This window comes from Chiloscyllium plagiosum, unplaced genomic scaffold (genome assembly GCF_037043375.1).
Source record: "Chiloscyllium plagiosum isolate Xiang-an unplaced genomic scaffold, Cpla_swu_hap1 HiC_scaffold_10, whole genome shotgun sequence".
Taxonomy (NCBI): Eukaryota; Metazoa; Chordata; class Chondrichthyes; order Orectolobiformes; family Hemiscylliidae; genus Chiloscyllium; species Chiloscyllium plagiosum.
The window spans coordinates 69134886-69162637 of NW_028270148.1; the positions used below are offsets into that span (position 1 = coordinate 69134886).

The 27752-nt window shown below is 42.4% G+C and overlaps 1 protein-coding gene across 6 annotated transcripts in view; it reads right to left on the reverse strand.

The window, feature by feature from the left end:
* Positions 1-27752, reverse strand: part of usp34 (ubiquitin specific peptidase 34) — a 381006-nt gene that overhangs the window by 168527 nt on the left and 184727 nt on the right. For all 6 annotated transcript variants that reach the window (XM_087991428.1, XM_087991429.1, XM_043696074.2 and 3 more), the window contains 2 exons: positions 23824-23907; positions 2683-2769 (listed from right to left, as the gene is read on the reverse strand). In XM_087991428.1, coding sequence (XP_087847554.1) covers positions 2683-2769; positions 23824-23907 — 171 coding nt within the window. The remainder of the gene's footprint in view (positions 1-2682; positions 2770-23823; positions 23908-27752) is intronic.

Sequence of the window (27752 nt, forward strand, 5' to 3'; positions counted from 1 at the left end):
GAATGTAATTTTCACAACCAGTTGCAGTTTTTGACTGAATTGCTACAATGCAATCACCAATTTATGGCTCTATTTTGCCATAATCTTCTTCTAGTTTATAATTCAATTAGTGTTTAATGTCCTACAACACAAGTCTTGCTTTACTATTTTAAAACTAACACTGACAACCTTTGAGATCAAAGGGTTAGTTATGATTTAATCACAGATGTGTTAAAACACTGTCCTTTAAACTGTAGTATCAGCATTCAAATCCAGACAGGTTAACGAGCCAAAAAAAAAGTATCTTTCTGTAAATGCAAGAGTTTAACTTATTTTTGTTCACTCATGGGATGTGAGCATTGTTGGCTGACCAGCGTTTATTGCCCATCCCTAGTTGCTCGAGAAGATGGTAGTGAGCTGCCTCTTCAACTGCTGCAATTCATGTGCTGTAGGCAGACACAGCAGCATTAGGGAGGGACTTCCAGGATTTTGACCCAACCACACTGAAGAAACAGCAATATATTTTTAAGTGAGGATGGAGAGTGGCTTGCAGGGGAACTTGCGTGGGTAGTGTTCCCATGATGTGCTAGATGAAAGTGGTCATGAGTTTGGAAGATGTGTGAGGAGATTTGGTAAATCTTTGCAGTGGATGGTACACATTGCTGCTGCAGTGTCAGTTGTTGGAGGGAGTGAATGTCCATGGATGTGATGCCATAAATAGACTGTTTTTGTCCTGGATGCCGTCAAGCTTCTTGAGTGCTATTGGAGCTGCACTCTTCCAGGCAAGCAGGGAGCAATCCATCACACTCCTGACTTGAGCTTTGCAGATGGTGGCCAGACTTTGGTAGTCAGGTGGTGAGTTACTTGCTGCAGGATTTTTAGCCTCTGATCTGCTTTTGTAATTGTAGTATTCATATAACTGGTCCAGTTCAGTTTCTGAACAATGATAGCCCCCAAGGTGCTGATAGCTGGGATTCAGTGATGGTAATGACATTGAATAGTATGGGGTGATGGCTCGGTTCTCTCGAGGAGTTAAGAACATTACACAATCAATACTGAACACCCCACTTGTGACCTTGTGATGGAGGGAAGGTCATTGATGAAGTAGTTCAAGATGGTTGGGCCTAGGACACTACTCCTGCAGAAAGATCCTGGAACTGAGATGACTGCCCTCCAACCACAATAATCATCTTCTTTTGCACCAGGTCAGAGAAAGTGGAGAAGGCTGGCTGAATTACAACATATAAAAGGCATCCAGATGGATACATGAATTGGAAGGGTTTAAAATGGAATGGGCCAAATGGGACTAGATTAATTTAAGATATCTGGTCGCATGGACTAGTTGGAACAAAGCGTCTGTTTCCAAGCTGTACAGCTCCACAACTATTACAGTTTTCTGTTTGACAGTCTTCGAACGGATCCAGGTGTTGAAGCAGGTTTCAGGGTATGACGCAATGACTATGTTACGGCATGTTACAAATTTGAAAACAGCAGAGAGTGCAAGACAGGAAGTGGATAGGATTCTGATTGAATCAAGACTAATGATTACTGTTATTTTTTGCCACATGATGACCAACCACCTAAGACAGCACTTTTCCCAGATTCCTTCCACGAAGGCTGTTCAACAGTCTGCATTTTTGCCAACAAAGCCAACACAATATGCGTACTTAGACAGTCATAAAGAAGCATCAGCAAATTTGGCCAGTACATTCCTGAGAGTTGTTCAGCTTCTACAGATGATTTTTTACCCCCCCACCCAAGTCCCTGCAGCACCTGACTTCCCTTACCCTCTATAAACATAGTATCTCTTTACTGGCTTCCCCCAAGAATGTTTAAAGAGCTGCAAGAAATAAGTCTTTGTGGATTCTGTGCCATAAGGATTGTCAGGATTCAACTGAAGGAGGTTCTCAGAACATGTATCTTATTGATGGTAAATAACCAGCTTCAAAAGTGAAATGGCTGCTGACGAATCCATCTCAATAGTGACTGGATGGCTCCCAAAAATGAGTGGAATGTAACACTATATTGACTAAAGTGAAGTTTACTTTTCTATTAGAATAACAATATTTTTAGTTATTTTAAAACATTAAGTGTAATAAATTATGAAATCTTTGACCAGTAGTTTCCTTCCCCTTGGCATCAGAATGATTCTTTTATTTTTGAATACTCATTGGCTAGGAATATCATAATATGATTAATTCAAAAATGTTTGATTTAATAAAACAACACCTTATTCTCACTATCAATAATTGAAGTAAAATATTTCAGAATTTGATTCCTTCATTAAAACCAAGAAACAGGTAAGGACAATGAAGACAAGAATAACAAAGATATTCACAAAACTACAAGTAGAACAGCAAACATATAGGAATACCACCAGCTGCAAATTGCTCTTCAAGCCACACATCTGACAAAAAAAAAATTGATCAGTGAACATACTGGCTGATATGATTCAAACAAGTGGCTCACCACCACCCTTTCGGATGCAGTTAGGGATGGACAATGAATGTTCGCCTTACCAGTGGTGCTTTCACCCCACAAAGAAATGTTTTAAAATGTCAATACTACATACACACATTTTTAGTAACAAGATATTTTCATATCATTGTTTAATTCTGTTGTAGATTTACCTAACAAAAATAACCATTAATAAAAAAAATCTGTGAAAGGTACACACAATAACTAAAACATGGGGACACTTACCACAGTCCAGGATTCTTGCTCTTTGGGCTCCAGAATCCCTGACAGAAAAATTTCCAACAGTTGCTGAAGTCCGCCAGCAGCAACAAACTAAAACATGGAGAACATTACAAATTAGCTTTAGTTGATGAAAATGAGGTTTGATACTTGTACTGGAAAAATTCTGGCCATCATTTCTTCTGCAGAAAGTTCCACCTTCGCACCACTCCCATTCTTTGACAAACCTCAAATTAGAATTGGTGCTGGCATTTATTAACTGTTCTCTGTAATGTAACATGTAGCAATTGGCTCCTTTGCCCTTAAATTTGAAAGCAAATTGAAACCATACAAGAATCTACAGCATGAGCATGCCATGGGGCCCATGTGCTGGGATCTGTCTTCCACATGATCAACGTACAATTCAAATTTAAATACGTTTAAATAAATTCAAAAGCCTTGAAACACCGTACTTCCCATCTGCACCAGACATTGATTTTGTCTCAGGTTTTTATATCCATTAACACGGATATCTAATAATATCTTCTTATTTAACAGAAGAACATTTTGGCAAACAGTCTAATTTATTGATTTGGAATTTGCTAATCTCTTTGGGGGGGGGGGGGGGTTAAACTAATTCAGCAGGGGGGGGGGGGAACCTAAATTGTAGCTCCAGTGTACAGGAGGTGGGTGAGAGTGGTAAGGTCAGAAATGAGGTTTCAAGGTTACAAGAGTTCACTGGCAAACAGGAAGGTGGTTTGAAGTGTGTCTACTTCAACACAAGGAGCATCCGGAATAAGGTGGGTGAACTTGCAGCATAGGTTGGCTCGTGGGACTTCGATGTTGTGGTAAGTTTGGAGACATGGATAGAGCAGGAACAGGAACGGCTGTTGCAGGTTCCAGGATTTAGTGGTTTCAGTAAGAACAGACAAGATGGTAAAAGAGGAGATGGTGTGGCATTGTTAGTCAAGGCCAGTATTACAGTGACAGAAAGGACATTTGAGGACTCGTCTACTGAAGTAGTATTGGCTCAGGTCAGAAACAGGAAAGGAGAGGTCACCCTGTTGGGAGTTTCTATAAGCCTCTGGATACTTCCAGAGAATTAGAGGAAAGGATTGCAAAGATAATTCTGGATAGGAACGAGTGTAACAGGGTAGTTGTAATGGGGGACTTTAGCTTTCCAAATATTGAGTGGAAATACGATAGTTTGAGTACTTTAGAGATGTCAAGCATGGAAACAGACCCTTCAGTCTAACTCATCCATGCCGACCAGATATCCCAACCCAAACTAGTCCCACCGGCCAGCACCCGGCCCATATCCCTCCAAATCCTTCCTATTCATATACCCATCCAGATGCCTTTTAAATGTTGCAACTGTAGTAGCCTCTTCAGATGGGTCAGGTTTTGTCAAATGTGTGCAGGATGGCTTCCTGACACAGTATGTAAACAAGCCAACAAGGGGTGAGGCCACATTGGATTTGTTCTAGGTAATGAATCCAGGCATGTGTTAGATTTGGAGGTAGGTGAGCACTTTGGTGATAGTGACCACATTTCGGTTAAGTTTACTTCAGCGATGAAAAGGGATAGATATGTACTGTAGGACAAGAGTTATAGCTGGGGGGAAGGCAATTACGATGTGATTAGGCAAGAGTTAGGATGCATAGGATGGGGAAGGAAACTGCAGGGGATGGACACAATTGAAATGTGGAGCTTATTCAAGGAACAGCTACTGCGTGTCCTTGTTAAGTATGCACCTGCCAGACAGGCAGGAAGCGGTTGAGCAAGGGAGCCATGGTTTACTAAAGAGTTGAATTTCGTGTCAAGAGGAAGGCAGCGGCGGCTTATGTTAGGGTGAAACATAAAGGCTCAGTTAGGACATGCGAGAATTACAAGTTAGCCAGGAAATACTTAAAGAGAGAGCTGAGAGAAGCCAGGAGGGGTCATGAGGAATCGTTGGCGGATAGGATCAAGGAAAATGTAAACCTTTCTATAAGTATATCAGGAATACAAAAGAAAGATGAGAGAAAGATTAGGGCCAATCAAGGATAGTAGTGAGAAGTTGTGTATAGAGTCCGAGGAGATAGGAGAAGCGCAAAATTAATACTTTCCATCAGTATTCACATTGGAAAAAGACAATGTTGTTGAGCAAATACTGAGATACTGGCTACTGGACTAGAAGGGATTGAGGTTCACAAGGAGGTGGTGTTAGCAATTCTGGAAAGTATGAAAATAATTAAGTCCCTTGGACTGGATGGGATTTATCCTAGGATTTTCTGGGAAGCCAAGGAGGTGATTGCAGAGTCTTTGGCTTTGATGTTTATGTCATCATTGTCTACAGGAATAGTGATAGAAGACTTGTTCAAGAAGGGGAGTAGAGACAATCCTGGTAATTATAGACCTGTGAGCCTTATTTCAGTTGTGGGTAAAATGTTGGAATAGGTGATAAGAAATAAGATTTATAATCATCTAAAGAGGAAAAGGTTGACTGGGGATAGTCAACATGGTTTTGTGAAGGGTAAGTCATGCCGCTCAAACCTTATTGAGTTCTTTGAGATAGTGACCAAACAGGTGGATGAAGGTAAAGTGGTTGATGTGGCGTATATGAATTTCACTAAAGCATTTGATAAGGTTCCCCACAATAGGCTATTGCACAAAATACAGAGGTATGGGATTGAGGGTGATTTAGCAGTTAGGATCAGAAATTAGCTTGCTGAAAGACGACAGAGGGTGGTGGTTGATGGGAAATGTTCATCCTGGAGTTCAGTTACTAGTGGTGTTCCGCAAGGATCTGTTTTGGGCCCACTGTTGTTTGTCATTTTTATAAATGACCTACATGAGGGCTTAGGAGGATAGGTTAGCAAATTTGCGGATGACAGTAAGGTCAGTGGAGTTGTAGATAGTGCCAAAGGATGTTGTGGGTTACAGAGGGACATAGATAAGCTGCAGAGCTGTGCTGAGAGCCGGCAAATGGAGTTTAATGTGGGAAAGTGTGAGGTGATTCACTTTGGAAGGAGCAACAGAAATAAAAAGAGTACTGGGTTAATGGTAAGATTCTTGGTCGTGTAGATGTGCAGAGAGATCTTGGTGTCCATGTACATAGACCCTGAAAGTTGCCTCCTAGGTCAGTAGGGTTGATAAGGAGGCATATGGTGTGTTAGCTTTTATTGGTAGAGGGATTGAGTTTCAGAGCCACGAGGATACGCTGGAGCAGTACAAAACTCTGGTGCGGCCGCACTTGGAGCACGGTGTAGGAAGGATGTGGAAGTTTTGGAAAGGATTCAGAGGAGATTCACCAGGATATTGCCTGGAATGGAGGGAAGGTCTTACGAGGAAAGGCTGAGGGACTTGAGGCTGTTTTCATTAGAGAGAAGGTTGAGAGGTGACTTAATTGAGACATATAAGTAATTAAAGGGTTAGATAGGGTGGACAGTGAGAACCGTTTTCCTCAGATGGTGATGGCTAGCATGAGGGGACATAGCTTTAAATTGAGGGGTGATAGATATATGATAGACATCAGAGGTAGTTTCTTAAAGTAGTAGGGGCATGGAACAGACTGCCTACAACAGTAGTAGACTCGCCAAATTAAAGGGCATTTAAATGGTCATTGGACAAACATATGAATGAAACTGGAATAGTGTAGGACAGAAGGGCTTCAGATTGGTTCCACAGATTGGCACAACATCAAGGGCCGAAGGGCCTGTATTACGTTGTAATGTTCTATGTTCTAAAGTATAAAACAGTAAACTGGCAAGCAATATTAAAGGACAGCAAGTGTTTCCACATATAAATAAAAAAGATTAGCTAAAGTAAATATTGTGCCATACAAGACGTGGCTCGGAAATAATAAAAAAAACCATCAAAATGGTGGAGACTTTGAACTAATTTTTGTATCAAAGCAGAAATTCCAGGAGTAAAAGGGAGAGGGTAAGAATTTAAAACAAAGAAATACCATGAAAATTAAGGGCATGAACAGCTGGTAAATCCTTCATGGCGTGTCAGAAATGGTATGTATTAAATGAAGTAGCTGCAGAGCTCAAATATCTGCCACTTCTCAGCCCATTGGCCCATCTGATCAAGATTCCGTTGTAATCTGAAGTAACCTTCTTTGCTGTCCACTACACCTCCAATTTTGGTGTCATCTGCAAACTTACTAACTGTACCTCTTATGCTCGCATCCAAATCATTTATGTAAATGACAAAAAGTAGAGGAAGTCTGGGACAGACCTTGTGCCCAAGCAGATGGCAGACGTTGAATAGCAACTGGAACCTTGTGGGGAGGCAGTCAGTTTAAGAGGGAGAAGCCAGAGTTCTGAACTGGGTTTTGGACTGTTTTCTCAATGGAGAGGAGTCTGGCTTTTGATGCAACAGCATGAAGACTTGAAAGCTCCCTGCATAACCTCCAATTATCAGCTACCGAAAGTTTCAGATAGTAGAAACAAAGTTTACAACTGACTGCCTCTGAATGCTTGATTGAGGTCTTCAGAAAAATAAACCAAGAATCATTATTGAGTCTGGAATAACACAACAGGAAAACCATTTTAGTAATCTGGCTTGATTGTTATTGTCTTTTATTTATCCTTAACGGTGTTTGTCTGTCTTGTGTGTGAATGGGGCTGGAAACAAAAATGACTGGGTAAATCATAGACAATTAGATGACGTTGTTGCTTAATTTTACTGTGCTAAAATTACTGTATCATTAATAAATTGCTAAATATTGTATTTAAGCTATAAGCTAGTGTTACAAATTGATCATTCACAGATATGGGATTGGTTATTCAAAATGCCTGGATCTTTGAAGGTTTTCATTTTAATTTTAACTGCATTGTGAATACAGAGGAAGAAAGACTGATTTGTTCTAGCTGTGTCCAAAATCGTAAAACCAGGTCAGAACAAACCAAAAGAAATCATCACCTAACCTGCTTGAACGATATGTATGCAGTTGTTTCCACAGCTGCTGAGTGAAGGTGGGAGAGGTGTTTGGGAAAAGGGACAAAAATTGCAAGACTTAATATATACATATACAATCTATAGTAACTATGTTATTTTAACTATCTAAAGAATGCCTTACAAAAATTAACTTCAGCAAGGCAATGTTATTACATGATTGCATTGTCCAATACAAAAAGTAGGAATGAAAAAGGAGCCCCTGAAAACCAAAGTATAACCCTTGAGAAGACTTCAAAAGGAGTTCTTGGGGAAAAAAAAAATTCCCAAAATGGTAGTAATTTTTCAATATTCCCTAGAGTCTGGGCCAGTTGCAGCAGATTGAAAACCAAAATTGCAGAAGTCCTATTCAAGAATGAGAGGAAAGATAAGCAGGAAGCAGTGAAGCTGATGTTTGGAATCAATTATTAAGGGAGTAGCGGCAGTTCATTTGGAAACTCCGTAATCAAAATGGTTTTAGAGTCATAGAGATGTACAGCACGGAAAGAGACCCTTCGGTCCAATTCGTCCATGCCGACCAGATATCCCAACCCAATCTAGTCCCACATGCCAGCACCCAGCCCATATCTCTCTAAACCCTTCCTATTCATATACGCATCCAAATGCCTTTAAATGCTGCAATCATACAAGCCTCCATCACTTCCTCTGGCAACTTGTTCCATACATGTACCACTCTCTGCGTGAAAACGTTGCCCCTTAGGTCTCTTTTATATCTTTCCCCTCTCACCCTAAACCTATGCCCTCCAGTTCTGGACTCCCCCACCCCAGGGGAAGAGACTTTGGGTCCTATCCAAGCCCCTCATGATCTATAACGTCACCCCTCAGCCTCCGACGCTCCAGGGAAAACAGCCCCAGCCTATCCAACCTCCCCCTACAGCTCATATTCTCCAACTCTGGCAAAATCCTTGTAAAACTTTTCTGAACTCTCTCAAGTTTCACAACATCTTTCTGATAGGAAGGAGACCAGAACTGCATGCAATATTCCAAAAGTGGCCAAACCAATGTCTTGTATAGCTGCAACATGACCTCCCAATCCCTGTACTCAATACAGGAAAGCATACAAAATGCCTTCTTCACTATCCCATCCACCTGCGACTCCACTTTCAAGGAGCTATGAACCTGCACCCCAAAGTCTCTGTATTCAGCAACACTCCCTAGGACCTTACCATTAAGTGTATAAATCCTCCTAAGATTTGCTTTCCCAAAATGCAGCACCCCACATTTATCTAAATTAAACTCCATCTGCAACTTCAGCTCATTGGCCCATCTAATCAGGATCCTGTTGTAATCTGAGGTAACCTTCTTCGCTGTCCACTACACCTCCAATTTTGGTGTCATCCACAAACTTACTAACTATGCCTCTTATGCTTAGATCAAAATCATTTATATAAATGACAAAAAGCAGTGGACCCAGTACTGATCATTGTGGTATTCCACTGGTCACAGGCCTCTAGTCTGAAAATCAACCCTCCACCATCACCCTCTGTCTTCTACATTTGAGCCAGTTCTGTATCCAGATGGCTAGTTCTCCACATATACCATGAGATCGAACCTTGCTAACCAGTCTCTCATAGAGAACCTTGTCAAACGCTTGACTGAAATCCACATAGATCATGTCTACCGCTCTGCCCTCATTAATCCTCTTTGCTACTTAGAGGTATTGAGATGTACAGCATAGAAACAGACCCTTCGGTTCAACCCGTCCATTCCGACCAGATATCCCAACCTAATCTAGTCCCACCTGCCAGCACTTAGCCCATATCCCTCCAAACCCTTCCTATTCATATACCCATCCAAATGCCTCTTAAATGCTGAAATTGTACCAGCCTCCACCACTTCCTCTGGCAGCTCATTCCATACACGTACCACCCTCTGCGCGAAAACGTTGCCCCTTAGGTCTCTTTTATATCTTTCCCCTCTCACCCTAAACCTATGCCCTCTAGTTCTGGAGCCCCCCGACCCCAGGGAAAAGACTTTGCCTATTTACCCTATCCATGCTCCTCATAATTTTGTAAACCTCTATAAGGTCACCCCTCAGCCTCCGATGCTCCAGGGAAACCAGCCCCAGCCTGTTCAGCCTCTCCCTATAGCTCAAATCCTCCAACCCTGGCAACATCCTTGTAAATCTTTTCTGAACCCTTTCAAGTTTCACAACATCTTTCCGATAGGAAGGAGACCAGAATTGTACACATTATTCCAACAGTGGCCTAACCAATGTCCTGCACAGCCGCAACATGACCTCCCAACTCCTATACTCAATGCTCTGACCAATAAAGGAAAGCATCCTAAATGTTTTCTTCACTATCCTATCTACCTGCGACACCACTTTCAAGGAGATATGAACCTGCACTCCAAAGTCTCTTTGTTCAGCAACACTCCCTAGGACCTCACCATTAATTGTATAAGTCTTGCTAAGATTTGCTTTCCCAAAATGCAACACCTCGCATTTATCTGAATTAAGCTCTATCTGCCACTTCTCAGCCCATGGGCCCATCTGGTCCAGATCCTGTTATAATTTGAGGTAACCCTCGTTGCTGTCCACTACACCTCCAATTTTGGTGTCACCTGCAAACTTACTAACTGTACCTCTTATGCTCGCATCCGAATTATTTACGTAAATGACAAAAAGTAGAGGGCCTAGCACCGATCCTTGTGGCACTCCACTGGTCACAGGCCTCCGGTCTGAAAAACAAGCCTCCACCACTACCCTCTATCTTCTACCTTTCAGCCAGTTCTGTCCCCAGATGGCTAATTCTCCCTGCATTCCATGAGATCTAACCTTGTTAATCAGTCTCCCAAGGGGAACCTTGGCAAATGCCTTACTGAAGTCCATATAGATCACATCTACTGCTCTGCCCTCATCAATCGTCTTTGTTACTTCTTCAAAAAACTCAATCAAGTTTGTGAGACATGATTTCCCATGCACAAAGCCATGTTGACTATCCCAAATCAGTCCTTGCCTTTCCAAATACATGTACATCCTGTCCCTCAGGATTTCCTCCAACAACTTGCCCACCACCGAGGTCAGGCTCACCGGTCTGTAGTTCCCTGGCTTGTCTTTACCGCCCTTCTTAAAGTGACACCACGTTTGCCAACCTCCAGTCTTCCGGCACTTCACCTGTGACTATCGATGATGCAAATATCTCAGCAAGAGGCCTTGCACTCACTTCTCTAACTTCCCACAAGTTCTCGGGTACACCTGATCAGGTCCTGGGGATTTATCCACTTTTAACCATTTCAAGACATCCAGCACTTCCTCCTCTGTAATCTGGACATTTTGCAAGATGTCACCATCTATTTCCCGACAGTCTATACCTTCCATATCCTTTTCCACAGTAAATACTGATGCAAAATATTCACTTAGTATCTCCCCAATTTTCTGTGGCTCCACACAAAGGCCGCCTTGCTGATCTTTGAGGGGCCATATTCCCTCCCTAGTTACCCTTTTGTCCTTAATATATTTGTAAAACCCCTTTGGATTCTCTTTAATTCTATTTGCCAAAGCTATCTCATGTCCCCGTTTTGCCCTACTGATTTCCCTCTTAAGTATACTGCTACTTCCTTTATACTCTTCTCAGGATTCACTAAATCTATCCTGTCTATACCTGACATATGCTTCCTTGTTTTTCTTAACCAAACACTCAATTTCTTTGGAGATGCCGGTGTTGGACTGGGGTGTACAAAGTTAAAAATCACACAACACCAGGTTATAGTCCAACACGTTTAATTGGAAGAACACTGGCATACGGAGCGACGCTCCCTCATCAGGTGACCCAAGGAGCGATGCTCCGAAAGCTCGTGTGCTTCCAATTAAACCTGTTGGACTATAACCTGGTGTTGTGTGATTTTTAACTCAATTTTTGTAGTTACCCAGCATTCCCTATACCTACCAGCCTTCCCTTTCACCCTGACAGGAATATACTTTCTCTGGATTCTTGTTATCTCATTTCTGAAGGCTTCCCATTTTCTAGCCGTCCCTTTACCTGCAAACATCTGCTTCCAATCAGCTTTCGAAAGTTCTTGCCTAATACCGTCAAAATTGGCCTTTCTCCAATTTACAACTTCAACTTTTAGATCTGGTCTATCCTTTTCCATCACTATTTTAAAACGAATAGAATTATGGTCGCTGGCCCCAAAGTGCTCCCCCACTGACACCTTAATCATCTCCCCTGCCTTATTTCCCAAGAGTAGGTCTAGTTTTGCAATTTCTCTAGTAGGTACATCCACATACTGAATCAGAAACTTGTCTGGTACACACTTAAGAAATTCCTCTCCATCTAAACCTTTAACACTATGGCAGTTCCAGTCTATGTTTGGAAAGTTAAAATCCCCTACCATAACTACCATCTTATTCTTCCAGATAGCTGAGATCTCCTTGCAAGTTTGTTTCTCAATTTCCCTTTGACTATTTGGGGGTCTATAATACAATCCCAATAAGGTGATCATCCCTTTCTTATTTCTCAGTTCCACCCAAATAACTTCCCTCGATGTATTTCCAGGAATATCCTGCCTTAGCACAGCTGTAATGCTATCCCTTCTCAAAAATGCCACGCCCCCTCCTCTCTTGCCTCCCTTTCTATCCTTCCTGTAGAATTTGTATCCTGGAACATTAAGCTGCCAGTCCTGCCCATCCCTGAGCCATGTTTCTGTAATTGCTATGATATCCCAGTCCCATGTTCCTAACCATGCCCTGAGTTCATCTGCCTTCCCTGTTAGGCCCCTTGCATTGAAATAAATGCAGTTTAATTTATTAGTCCTAGCTTGTCCCTGCCTGCCCGACTCACTTCTGTTCTCAGCTGTACCCGTCTCAGATCGATCTCTTTCCTCACTATCTCCCTGGGTCCCACCTCCCCACCTTACTAGTTTAAATCCTCCCAAGCAGTTCTAGCAAATTTCCCTGCAGTATATTAGTCCCCTTCCAATTTAGGTGCAATCCGTCCTTCTTGTACAGGTCACTTCTACCCCAAAACTGATTCCAATGATCCAAAAATGTGAATCCTTCTCCATACACCAGCTCCTCAGCCATGCATGCATCTGCTCTATCCTCCTATTCCTGCCCTCACAAGCTCGTAGCACTGAGAGTAATCCAGACATTACTACCCTTGAGGAACTCCTTTTTAAATTTCTGCCTAACTCTCTGTAATCTCCCTTCAGAATCTCAACCTTTTCCCTTCCTATATCGTTGGTTCCAATGTGGACAATGACCTCTTGCTGGGCCCTCTCCCCCGTGAGAACATTCTGCACCCTCTCTGAGACATCCTTGATCCTGGCACCAGGGAAACAACACACCATTCTGCTTTTTCTCTGCTGGCCACAGAAACGTCTGTCTGTTCCTCAGACTAGAGAGAATCCCCTAACACAATTGATCTCTTGGAACCAGACGTACCCCTCGTTGCATCAGAGCCGGTCTCAATACCAGAAACTTGGCTATTCGTGCTACGTTCCCCTGAGAATCCATCACCCCCTACATTTTCTAAAACAGCATACCTGTTTGAAAAGGGTATATCCACAAAAGACTCCTGCCCTCGGTGCCGACCTCTCTCACCTTTCCTGGAGTTAACCCATCTATGTGACTGTATCTGAGACTTTCCCCTCTTCCTATAACTGCCTCTATCACATACTGTTGCTGTTGCAAATTCCTCATAGCTTCTATCTGTCTCTCCAACCAATCCACTCGATCGGATAAGATTCACATCCAACAGCATTTATAATCCGCAGTAATCCTTAAACTCTCTTTAAACTCCCTCATCTGACAAGTACATATCACTGTAAAGGCCATTTTTGCTCCTTCACAATCTACAGACACAGAAAATAACACTGTCTTATTCCTCTACAAACAATGCCCCAGGTTAAATTAATAGCTATGGCTTATATGTTTAGTTTAACCAAGAGATTTATCTCCAAAAACATATAATCAAGAAATAATCCACTATACTCACTACTGCAGCGTTTCTCTTGGACAGACTTAAAACAACAAATAACTTATCGGATTCTGTGCTGTGAACTTCACCCAACAGTTCCTCCAAGATTAGTTGTGAATTTCACTGTTTGTTAATTTTCCCAAATGCACTCCAATGTCCAGCGATACACGAGTTCAAACAGCAAAGGCAGTAACTGTGCAGGTTCTCTCTCTCTCCTGCACTGTCCTCACCATGTGCTTCCTTAGTGTCTGCTCTTCTCCCTTTTAAAAGTGCTGTTGTTTTGACTTTTTTTTTTCCAAAGTTCCAAAACAATGCAACAGCATATAAAACAGTAATTGCTGCTCCTGGAATTCGAGGAAATCACCTCCAACACCTAAAATACCTCAAAAAAAAGGAGCAGCTCTTACAGCCAGCAAGTTTTCCCGTCCTCCATCTTGGATTACCCAGATCTTCAAAAAACTCAATCAGGTTTGTTAGGCATGATTTCCCACACACAAAGCCATGTTGACTATCTCTAATCAGTCCTTGCTTTTCCAAATATGCTTCCTTGTCCCTCTGGATTCCCTCCAACAACTTGCTCAGCACCAATGTCAGGTTCACTGGTCTATAGTTAGTAAAGTCAATATGGCTTTCTGCAAGGGGAATGGCATTTATCAAATGTATTAAGTGCATTCCTTGAAGATGCACTGATCAGGGGTACCAGTATCTTAGCTGCACCTTCCTCTTACCAAATGTGCTATATTTAGAGAGGGTGAATGAGAAAGGGAACAAGGGAAATTTTCTCTACTCTGTCAAAACCCAAGTTTGTACATCTGTTCTTGTCTCAATCTTGTTTACAAAAGAATCTCAACTTCTGATTACTGAATTCCTGATAACCACCAGATCACATTCTCCTTTCATCAGCTCTTCAGTTTGGACAGGTATCTGCTCGAAGATGCTATGGTCAACATTCTGTACTTTCGTCGAAAGTAGGCAGAAACGGGCTGTCCGGGGTTCTACCTACTCCCCAAAATCCACAAGGAGGACTGTCCCGGCAGGCCCATTGTGTCAGCATGCTCCTGCCCCACTGAACTTATTTCCTCCTTCCTTGACTCCATCCTTACTCCTCTGATTCACTCCCTCCCCACCTACATTCGGGATTCCTCTGGTGCCCTGCGACACATTGACAGCTTTCAATTCGTAGGCCCTAACCACCTTCTATTCACCATGGATGTGCAATCTCTTTACACCTCCATCCCTCACCAAGACGCTTGAAAGCTCTTTGCTTCTTTCTCAAAAAGAGGCCCGAACAATCTCCATCCACCATCGCTCTCCTCTGCCTGACTGAACTTGTTCTCTCTCTCAACAACTTCTCCTTCAACTCATCCCATTTTCTCCAAATCAAAGGTGTAACAATGGGTACCCGCATGGGTCCTAGCCATGCCTGCCTTTTCATGGAGTATGTGGAACATTTCTTGTTCCAGGCCTACCCGGGTCCCCTCCCACAACTGCTTTATCGGTACATCGATGACTATTTCGATGCGGCTTCATGCTCTCGTCCTGACCTGGAAAAATTCATAAACTTTGCTTCCAGTTTCCATCCCTCCATTACCTTCACCTGGTCCATCTCTGACACTTGCCTTCCTTTCCTTGACCTTTGTCTCCATTTCCAGCAATAGTCTATCCACTAATATCCACTACAAGCCCACTGACCCCCACAGTTATCTGGACTACAGCTCTTCTCACCCGACATCCTGTAAGGACTCTATCCCTTTCTCTCAGCTCCTTCGCCTCCGCCGCATTTGTTCCGATGAGGCCACTTTCCAAAGAGGTGCTCTTAATATGTGCTCCTTCTTCTCCAATCATGGCTTCCAACCTATAGTTGTTGACAGGGCTCTCGATACCGCACGATCCATCTCCTGCACCACGACCCTCACACCCTCCCTCCCCTCCCAGAACAAGGATAGGGTCCCTCTTGTTCTCACCTTTCACCCCACGAGCCTTTACACATGCAAAGAATAATCCTCCGCCATTTTTGCCAACTCCAACACAACGCCACCACTAAACACATCTTTCCTTCCCTCCCCATGTTTGCATTCCGCAGAGATCGTTCCCTCCGGGACAACCTAGTCCACTCCTCCATCACACCTAACACCTCCGCCATCACACACGGAACCTTCCCATGCAATCGCAGAAGGTGCAACACCTGCCCCTTTACCTCTTCCATGCTCACCATCCAAGGCCCCAAACACTCATTTCAGATTAAGCAGCATTTCACTTGTACCTCTTTCAATTTGGTCTATTGCATTCATTGCTCCCAATGTGGTCTCCTCTATATCGGAGACACAAAACGCCAACTGGGTGATCACTACGCAATCAAGTCCCAGACCTTCCCATGGCTTGCCACTTCAACACACAATCCTGCTCCCATGCCCACATGCCTGTCCTTGGCCTGCTGCAATATTCCGGTGAAGCTCAATGCAAACTGGAGGAACAGCATTTCATCTTCCAACTAGGCACTTTACAGCCAGCCGGTCTCAACACTGAATTAGACAATAGATAGACAATAGACAATAGGTGCAGGAGGCGGCCATTCTGCCCTTCGAGCCTGCACCACCATTCATTATGATCATGGCTGATGATCCTTAATCAGGTATCCTGTTCCTGCCTTATCTCCATAACCCTTGATTCCACTATCCTTAAGAGCTCTATCCAACTCTTTCTTAAATGAATCCAGAGACTGGGCCTCCACTGCCCTCTGGGGCAGAGTATTCCACACAGCCACCACTCTCTGGGTGAAGAAGTTTTTCATCTCTGTCCTAAATGGTCTACCCCGTATTGTTAAGCTGTGTCCTCTGGTTCGGCACTCACCCATCAGCGGAAACATGTTTCCTGCCTCCAGAGTGTCCAACCCTTTAATAATCTTATATGTCTCAATCAGATTCCCTCTCAGTCTTCTAACCTCAAGGTATACAAGCCCAGTCGCTCCTGTCTTTCAGCGTAAGGTAGTCCCGCCATTCCAGGAATTGACCTCGTGAACCTACGCTGCACTCCCTCAATAGCCAGAATGTCTTTCCTCAAATTTGGAGACCAGAACTGCACACAATACTCCAGGTGTGGTCTCACCAGGGCCCTGTACAGCTGCAGAAGAACCTATTTGCTTCTATACTCAATCCCTCTTGTTATGAAGGCCAGTATGCTATTAGCCTTCTTCACTACCTGCTGTACCTGCATGCTTACCTTCATTGACTGGTGTACAAGAACACCCAGATCTCTTTGTACTGCCCCTTTACCTGTATTGATTCCATTTAGGTAGTAATCTGCCTTCCTGTTCTTGCCACCAAAGTGGATAACCATACATTTATCCACATTAAACTGCATCTGCCATGCATCTGACCACTCACCTAACCTGTCCAGGTCACCCTGTAATCTCCTAACATCCTCCTCACATTTCACCCTGCCACCCAGCTTAGTATCATCAGCAAATTTGCTAACGTTATTACTAATATCATCTTCTATATTATTAATATATATTGTAAAAAGCTGCGGTCCCAGCACTGATCACTGCGGTACCCCACTGGTCACTGCCTGCCATTCCGAAATGGAGCCGTTTATCACTACTCTTTGTTTCTTGTCAGCCAACCAACTTTCAATCCAAGTTAGTACTTTGCCCCCAATACCATGCGCCCTAATTTTGCTCACTAACCTCCTATGTGGGACTTTATTAAAAGCTTTCTGAAAGTCCAGGTACACTACATCTACTGGATCTCCCTCGTCCATCTTCAGAGTCACATCCTCAAAAAATTCCAGAAGATTAGTCAAGCACGATTTCCCCTTCATAAATCCATGCTGACTCTGACCTATCCTGTTACTACTATCCAGATGTGTCGCAATTTCATCCTTTATAATAGACTCTAGCATCTTTCCCACCACTAACTGATCTATAATTTCCTGCTTTCTCTCTCCCACCTTTCTTAAAAAGTGGTACAACATTAGCCACCCTCCAATCCGCAGGAACTGATCCCGAATCTATTGAACTCTGGAAAATAATAACCAACGCATCCACGATTTCTCGAACCACCTCCTTCAGTACCCTGGAATGTAGACCATCAGGCCCCGGGGGCTTCTCAACCTTCAGACCTAACAGTCTCTCCAACACCAATTCCTGGCAAATATAAATTCCCTTCAGTTCAGGTCCCTCAGCCACTGTTACCTCCAGGAGATTGCTTGTGTCTTCCCCAGTGAACACAGATCTGAAGTACCAATTCAATTCTTCTGCCATTTCTTTGTTCCCCATAACATATTCCCCTGTTTCTGTCTTCAAGGGCCCAATTTTAGACTTAACCATTTTTTTGCCTTTCACATACATAAAAAAGCTTTTACTATCCTCCTTTATATTTTTGGCCAGTTTACCTTCGTACCTCATTTTTTCTCTGCGTATTTCCTTCTTAGTAATCCTCTGTTGTTCTTTAAAAGCTTCCCTGTCCTCCGTTTTGCCACTTGTCTTTGCTATGTTACACTTTTTCTCTTTTAACTCTATATGTTTCTTAACTTCCCTCATCAGCCACGGCCACTCATGCCTCCTCCTGGGATCTTTCTTCCTTTTTGGAATGAACTGATCCTTCAACTTCTGCATTATACACAGAAATATCTGCCATTGTTCCTCCACTGTCATCTCTGCCACGGTATTGCACCATTGTATTTTGGCCAGCTCCTCCCTCATAGTTCCATAGTTCCCTTTATTCAACAGAAATATTGTCACTTCCGATTGTACCCTCTCCCTCTCAAATTACAGATTGAAGCTTATTGTATTATGGTCACTACTTCCCAATGTCTCCTTCACATCGAGGTCCCTGATCAATTCTGGTTCGTTGCACAATACCAGATCCAGAATTGCCTTCTCCCTGGTTGGCTCCAGCACCAGCTGTTCTAAGAATCCATCTCGGAAGCACTCCACAAAGTCTCTTTCTTGAGGTCCAATACCATCCTGATTCTCCCAGTCTACCTGCATGTTGAAATCCCCCATAACAACTGTAGTAACATCTTTGCGACAGGCCAATTTCAGCTCCTGATTCAACTTACATCCAACATCCAGACTACTGTTTGGGGGCCTGTAGATAACTCCCAAGAGGGTCTTTTTACCCTTAGTATGGATAGAGCTGAGAAATTCTGACTCTACATCCCCTGATTCTAGGTCTCTGCGCGCAAGGGACGGAATATCAACTCTTACCAACATGGCCACCCCACCCCCTCTGCCCGTCAGTCTGTCCTTACAATAGCACGTGTAGCCTTGAATATTCATTTCCCAGGCCCTGTCCACTTGAAGCCACGTCTCAGTTATCCCCACAATATCGTATCTGCCAATTTCCAAAAGAGCCTCAAGCTCATCCATCTTATTTATAATGCTTTGTGCATTCATATATAGTATTTTTAATTTGTTACTGCCCTCACCCTTCCCATCAACTCCTATTTCATTCAACCTTACAGCATGATCCCTTTTTGAGTTTGCTGCTTCATTGATAGTCGTCTTTCTTGACTACCCTTGTCCTAACTTTCCCTTCAATTTCCTTCTTAAACATTCAGTTTGTCCCCTCCCTCCTGCTACTTAGTTTAAACGTAGCTGTGTTGCAGTAGCAAACCTGCCTGCCAGAATGCTGGTCCCTAACCTATTAAGATGCAAACTGTCTCTCTTGTATAATTTATGCTTACCACAAAACATACCCAGTGATCCAAGAATTTAAATCCTTGCTTCCTGCTCCAGTTCCCCAGCCACACGTTCAAGTCCATTATCTCCCTGTTTCTGGCCTCACCAACCCGAGGAACTGGAAGTAAACCGGAGATAACCACCCTGGATGTCCTGCTTTTCAGCCTTCTTCCTAGTTCTCCGAAGTCCCGCTGTAGTAAGTTCCTCCTCTTCTTCCAGACATCATTTGTGCCGACATGTACCACCACCTCTGGCTCTTCACCTTTGTCCTTGAGGATTTCCTGCACTCTGTCTGTGGTGTCTTTAACCCTGGCACCAGGAAGGCAACACACCATCCTTAAGTACCACCTGCTGCCACAAAAACCCCAGTCAGTTCCTCTCACTATGGAGTACCCTATTACCACGGCTCTGCGCGATGTCAGACTCTTCCGCTCTGCCACCACGCCAACTTTTGATTGACAGAATTCAACAACTTCAGATGATTATCCCATCTTGACCCTTCTGTTTTCATTCTGCTCCGTAATTTTATTTATTTAAAAAAATTTTTTTCACTGTTCTGTACCTCTTATTTCTTGATTATCTCTCTTTCTCTCGCTCCCCACTCTCTCATCACCTTTTTCCTCTCCTCTTCTCCCTTTGCTACCCTTCTCCCCTGTTTTCCATTTTGCTTCTGCTTCACCCAACCTCCCCATCCCCCACATATTTTGTCACATAGCCTTCAGCCTTTATCATTCACAGCTCCTAATCTCCCTGTCATTATCACCTCTTTATTGCTACCTTTGTTTCTGGAGCCATGACTCACCTTCTCTCAGCCTAGTATAAATACCTCCCTATTTCTCCCTTTTTTTATAGCTTTGACAAAGGGTCAGTTAGACTCGAAACATCAGATTTTTCTCTCCTTACAGATGCTGCCAGACCTGCTGAGATTTTCCAGCATTTTCTCTTTTGGTTTCAGATTCCAACATCCGCAGTAATTTGTTTTTATGACTCTACTTCAGAACTGAAGCGAGATGTAAAGAGCAAGTAGAACAGATGGGAACGTCAGGGGAAAATTAGAAGTGGAGGGAGATTAGAAGTCACAGATGTCACAGAACAAAAGGGAGTGTGAATGATTGTAGAGAAAAGATGGAGGTTGATAGAGTCAAAATACAGTACTAACTGTGATCATATACCCTCTCTAAAGCCTTCACATTCCTCTGCTAACTGGACTCAATATTCTAGTTAAGGCCATCATAAAGTCATTGTAACTTTTTGTACTACATGAATTGCTTTATAAACCTAAGAATCCCTTATGCCTTTTAATCACTTTTCTGACTTGCACAGCTACCTTCAACAATTTGTGCAAGAGCCCATGGGCCTTACAGGTTCTTAGACCTGATTTAGATTCGCAACCTTTATGTTATATTGCCTTTCCTCACAGATTTTAGTAAGAACAATCATTCTGCATCTCTTCACACTTAAGTTTCAACTGTTTTGTATCCACACTATCACTGACTCTTGCTTGAATAATCTGTTCTGTGGTACTTGATCAAACGCTTTACGAAAGTCTCTTTCTATCTTGTCATCCACAGATCTCTGGCTTTGGTTGTCCTCCCTTTGCTCCTCACAGGAATATACTTGAAGTGCTTTTCCAGTTGGCCCATTGTTTCTTTACAGTGCTGAATGCTGATCTTTGATTCCAATTGAATCAGATCTGCTCTCACCACACTGCAGTTGACCCTCTTTCAATTTTTTTTTGCTTAAGGCCGCTCTTTATCCTTTTCCATAGCTAGCCTCAATTTCATAATCCAATGATCATCTTCCCCTAAATGTTCTCCACACAGGGTGGTTCACATGTGGAATGAACTTCCTGAGGAAGTGGTCGATGTGTGCACAGTTACAATGCTTAAGAGACACTTGGGTAAGTACATGAACAGAAAAGGTTTGGAAGGATATGGGCCAGGAGCAGGGAAGTGGGACTAGTTTAGTTCGGGATTGTGATAGGCATGGAGAGGTTGGACCGAAGGGTCTGTTTCTGCACTGTATGACTCTATGACACCTAAGCCTCTTCACACCACTCACTGATCAGAACCAGCAACCCAGTTCTTTGGGCCAAAAACATGCTCATCTGTTAGGTTCTTCTGAATAAACTTCAGCAGCTCTACCCTTCACACTATTACTATCCCGGTTTCCATTAAGAAAATTAAAAGAATCCAGCGCCACTATTCTGTGAAAATGCACCTCTCTGTAATTTCCCTGAAGATTTGTTCCTCCAAATCTTTCTCACTACAGGATGACCATTATAGGCAGCCCCCTGGTTGCAAATAGATTCTGTTCTGGAGACCATAAGTCGATTTGCAAGCAAGTTAGAACACAATGTACAATCGGACAATATAAAGAAGTCATTCAGAAGTACAGGAAATGTTCATATGTCAACCTTTAAAACTGCAACCTTGTATGAAATTGTGTTTGTAAATATGAATGTTCTTACATCAGACATTCCTCCATGTAGGACATACTGGGCAGTGCAATGATATTTCTGTTGTTTCTTAACCCTAACCTAACAGATTACTTTCCCACTGGTTATATAGCCTTAATCAACTTTAAACATTATACTAGTTTGAAAAGTTGGCTGGAACTAAGGAAGATCCGCCTCAGCCTCAAATAATAGTAATTCTATACGCAAATAGTTTCTCCATTAAGAGTAGTACTTTCAGCAGCAGTTTGGTTCAGATTCTAGAAAAATAAATCTGCCACAGAGTCAAGGTGGATTTGGTATTCTGTTGCCATGTGCAGCATCTTAAAAATTTTCACATCTTCAGACCCGATTTATTTTCTGCTCCTCAAGTAAAATGGTTTTAACATCACACAACCGACAGGCACAGAATCACAACCGTGTTACAGGGGCAGCACAAACTTCTCATAAGCAGCTGAGGTCAACATGAAGGTCCTACTTTCTCAACTTCGCCCTTTGCTTGACAAAACTCACCATCACTAATGTCTCTGTGAAATGAGACAGCAGTTCTATGAACTCTAGGAGTTGGTAACTTGACCTTTACTTCAGTGATTAGATTACAGGACTAGAGCAAATTGGCAGGTGCTAAAATATGAGGCAGTAAATCATTAAGGCAAAATAGAAGCTACAGAGGGAATAGTGCTAAAAAGATTAAATGGATAAAAAGACAGCAAATACAAGTAAGATTCATACACTTTTTGTACTGTAACTTAGTTAAAAAGATATTGCAAGTATACTTCAAATGGCAAGAATATGAGCCATATTGAAGATCTGAAGGAGTTATAAAGAAGTTAAATAAATATTAACAGAGAAAGAAATTAGCACTGTTGCCTCACAGCTCCAGGAAGTCAGGTTCAATTCCACTCTTGGGTCACTGGGTGTGTGGAATTTGCACATTCTCCCTGCGGCCGTGTGGGTTTCCTCCCGGTGAGGGTATAATTACAAAGTTTAAAAGACATTTGGATGAATACATGAATAAGAAAGGTTTGGAGAGATATGGGCCAGGAGCAGAAAGGTTTGGAGAGATATGGGCCAGGAACAGACAGGTGGAACTAGTTTAGTTTGGGATTATGTTCGGCATGTATTGGTTGGACTGAAGGGTCTGTTATGGAAATGTGTTGCTGGAAAAGCGCAGCAGGTCAGGCAGCATCTAGGGAACAGGAGAATCGACGTTTCGGGCATTAGCCCTTCTTCAGGAATTTCCTGAAGAAGGGCTAATGCCAGAAACGTCGATTCTCCTGTTCCCTAGATGCTGCCTGACCTGCTGCGCTTTTCCAGCAACACATTTCCATCTCTGATCTCCAGCATCTGCAGACCTCACTTTCTCCCTGAAGGGTCTGTTCCCTCACTGTATGACTCTATTGTATGATTTCCTCCCACAGTCCAAAAACGTCCAGGTTAGGTGGACTGGACATGCTAATTTGCCGGATACGTTTAGGTTAGGTGAACCAGCTATATGAAATGCAAGACTCTAGGGACAGGGATGGGGGTGAGGGTCGAAGGGTGGTTTTGATGCTCTTTGGAGGATCCATGCAAACTTGATTGACCGCATGGCCTGCCTCTGCACTGCAGGGATTCTACAATTCTATTATTGAAAATTATTACTGTGCAAGAGAGCTTATAAAATATTAAAGATCACTTATTCTTATTTAAGTGAAGTCTTGATGGTAAAACATCCAGGTTATTAAAATGCATCAAATTTTGTGGGTATCAAACACAAAATTAATAGTTTAATACTCGCTGAAGATGGGGCATACACCTCAAGCACTGAAGAATAACTTTGTGACATCAGATAAACAGACAGGGAAATAGCACTTAAATATAATTCCACTTTCCTGTATTAAGAAATATAGAACATACTGGAAGTGTGCAGAGGATCATTGGCTTTTGAAGGAGGAAAAGGAAATTTCAGGTCAGTATCCAATATATGAATTAGGAACTTTTGCTGAAGAATGTGTCTTTTTTCTCAGCATTTTTCAGGAGAAATCATCCTGCTTTTGTTGGGAGTCTAGGCTCTAGATTCAGTCACAAGTACGGTTTGCTGATGTCCTGTTCCACCTCCAAACAAACTGGGCTGACATCATGATGTTATATTCATGCAGTTTTAACAAAAATGTGAAACAAACCTTGCAACTCCAAGAATTTTTACTGTTTTCTATCTGATCTTCACTTGAGTCATCTGAGTCAGGATATAGATCACTGTAGCTACCCTGAAATAAAATCAGAGTTATAATCAATTGCAGTAATTCAATAATCACAAGACAGCAACCAAAAAACCTTTTAACTCTTTTCACTACAAAATATAGCCAAGATTACAATTTGGTCTGTATATTTAAAAAAAAACAAAGAACTGCTAATGTTGGAAATGAGAAATAAAAACCAAAAATTGCGAGAAGAACTCAGCAGGTCTGGCAGCATGTGGAGAGAAAGCAGAATTAGCTTTCATTTGAGTTGCTGAGTTTTTCCAGCAATTTTGGTTTCTGTTTGTTCTGTAGAAAATCTGTTAGTGTTTTTTGTCATTTACAACAAGCAAATAGTAAAAATTAACCAGCGCAATGAAAAGTAGCATTTAATTTGATTGGAAATTACTTAATTTTCTGTATTTCGATTAAATGGTGCTTATGGACAGTGAACTGCACAGTGCTTAACAATAAAAGGAAAAGGATTGGATAGAATAATGACTTGAAAATAAACAAAAAAATCACAGTTCAGGCTGTAGTGAAAATTAGAGTTAGGCTTTCAGGGAAGTGATTTGCTGTCATTCAAAATGACAGAAAATTTTAAACTAGCATCAAGAGAAAGGACAGCAGTGGTCGAGGAAGAAAAGGACAAAAGGAAAAACCTATGATAAGGCAGAAAGTAGACGGGGTTAAATAACCAGAATCTTTTTTAAAAAATGGAAGCAGCAGTCAGGATGCGCAGTTGACAAACTTGACGTTGAATCCAGAAGGCGAGAATCATTGATGTCATAGAAATTCATTGCATCAAGGAGGTCAAGGATAGAATGCTCGATTCAAAGGCAGTGGAGAATTAAAATATAAGCCTCCAGAGACTCAAAATTACATTTGTGAATTGAATGTAAAAGCTCAAAAGAAATCATCCAATTTGCACTTGGTCTCCCTGCATTGAGAATAGATTAAAAGTAAATTGCTTTTTCACATGGTATGCTTGGAGACCCAGACCCAGGGAAAGGAGCAGATGAAAGGACTGAAGTTTAATGCGCAGATGTTGGGCGAGGTTATAGATGAACAAGGATACCATGAAGGAACTGACTCTTCCAGTACACTGAAGTGGGTGGATTGGTGGTGGTGGTAGGAGTTGGAATTTGCTGCTGCCATTGTCTTTCAGCAGCTGCCAGAAACAGCAAAGGGTTAATGCAATGAATGTGAAAAATGGTGAAGAGGGAGATGGCACTGGGCAGGGTGATACTAGGCACACGGACACACAAGATGGTTGCTGAGCCATGAGTTGGCCAACTTGACACACAAGAAGGCAGTCGGATCACAATATGGAGAGAAACAACAGGGCAGATACAGACACTGCCTTGGGCCACCAGAATGCCAGCACAATGCACTCACAACCCAGTTGATTAGTTTAAGGCGGGTGGGGAGAGAATATACATGAGTGATGAACACTGCCCGCCGAAGTGTCTGGATCCAGCTAACACCTCTTATAGAAATGCTCACAGCTTGATACAGACTCAATACAAAATTCTAATAGCCAGGGCTGCAGTAATCGCCCTTCTCAGGAAGAGCAATTAGCGTCCATTACTACAGCAATGGATTTCCATGCAGACATCGAAACTGATAATGTCTACACTGAAACTGACAAAGACCACGCGGAAATTAACAAAAGCTGCGCTGGAACTGACAAAGACTGTATCGAAACTATCAACGATTCTGCAATGATTGCCAGAAACAGACTATGTTACATAATCTCATCACTGACCTATTGTATCACAAGATGTATAAAAGTTTCTTCACATGTGCTCCGGGTCGAGAGAAGACTCGCAGCTGACGACTGTGCTGTTGGTGTCTTTCTCTCCCCGGATCTCCAGTATTTCCTTGTGCAATAAACTGTGTCATTGAACCCCAATTCTAACTTCAAGACTGGTGATTTTACCCACATCACTGGGAACATTAAAGTGAGTCACAAACAGCAAGGAAGGCATAAAGTCAATCACTCACAAATGTCCCTTTTAAAGAAGCTCTATAAAGTAATTTAGATTCAAATGCATTCAAATTAACAGGACACACAAAACAAAAATAGAGAATTAGGAGGTAGCATCACCTTCAAGACAGCGAACTTATAGAAGATATTGGTTGACAGCTCATCTTGAGATAAAGAAGGCAAAAGGAGGAAAGGGAAACATTGCAGACAGACCACATAAAACAGGGCAGGATGGATGCAAACCACAAGCAAATTTGACAAAATCTTCTAGTTTGGGGTGACAGCAGAAAGCAGCACTAATAGTCAGTGAAATAGTGGAGATAGAGGTAAGGGAGAGGATCGAGGTAGCACTGGGAGAAAGAATATTCCACAATCAAGTGACTAGTCAAGGGTCTGCCAGAAGAAATATAATGTTAGATATGTGAAATTATCCAATTTGGTAAACAGAATGGAAAACCACTAGTTCTGAAAAGATGAGTGAGTAAATACTGAAATCCAAAGGGAATTGGATGCCTTTTTACATTAAGCACAAGGTTGACACATGGGCAGAGCAAGCAATCAGAAAAACAACTGATATTAGTCAGCCTTCGCTGCAAGGGGTTGGCAGTATAAGAATAAGAAAATCTTGTTGCAATTATACAGGGCTATGATGAGAATGCATCACGTGCAGTATTAGACTCTTTACTCAAGCTACTCAAGCAAGGATAGCTTTGCTTTAGAGAGATTGAAACAAATGTTTAAACTGATTCTTGAGATGAGAGGGCTGTCTTAGAGACTAGAGTTCTAGGATGATTAGAAGAATTTGAATCTGTTAAATTAAATCTTGTTAAATTATTGGTTATAACTTGTATTCAGATTGAGATAATAAGCAAAGATACGAAAACAGTTAATTTTATTTAATTAGCTTTGAATTGTAAAAAAGATGGAAGGTCAGGTGATGTGTTGGCCCTGCATGATGTGGGAGCTCGTGGACCCCATTGTGGTTCCTAGTGACCATGTCTACAGTAAATACTGGTTGCTTGAGGAACTTCGGCTCAGAGTCGATGAGCTGGAGTCTGAGCTTCAAACATTGCGACATACCTGAGAGGAGGAAGAGTTATCTGGACGTTCTATTGCAGGAGACCGTTACACCCCTTAGACTAACAGACTCAAATTCATCCAGTGATAGGGGGGGGGGGGGGGGGAAGAAAGAGGTTGGCTGTGAGTGAGGCAGGTCGAGTTACAGGAGTCTCAGTCCTCATATCCAATGGTTCAAGACTCGTGCTCCATGTGGACTGCAGGGAGGATGAGCCGACTGACCAGACTACCATGGTGCAGGGAGCCATTCAAGTGTTTCGGGGGGGGGGGCGGGGGGGAAAGCTGGAGAGAAGAGTAGAGAAATATTGTTATAATTGGGAATAATATATTTAGGGACATAGACACTGTTCTGTGACCAGGATTGCAAGTCCCAAAGGTTGCGTTTCCTACCTGGTGCTCGGGTTTGGGATATCTCACCTGGGCTGAACTTGGAGTGGGAGAGTAAAGATCCAATGGTCATGGTCCACTTAATTACCAACAACATAGCAGAACTTCTGCCCTGGTTTTATCTAAGAGAGTTAGCTCAGAGTTAAATTAAAAAGCAGAACCAAAAAAAATGATAATTTCTAGATTACTATCTCAGCCACAAGCTAATCAGCACAGGGTCAATCAGCACAGCAAGGCTTAAAGATTGGTGTGGGAGAAATGGGTTTAAATTCATGGGGCATTGGCACCAGCATTGAGGAAGAAGGGACGTGTTCTGATGGGTCGGTCTTCATCTAGTCGTGCTGGGACCAGAGTCCTAGTGAATCACATAACTAGGGTTGTAGACAGGGTTTTAATCTAAATAGATGGGGGAGGAGGGATC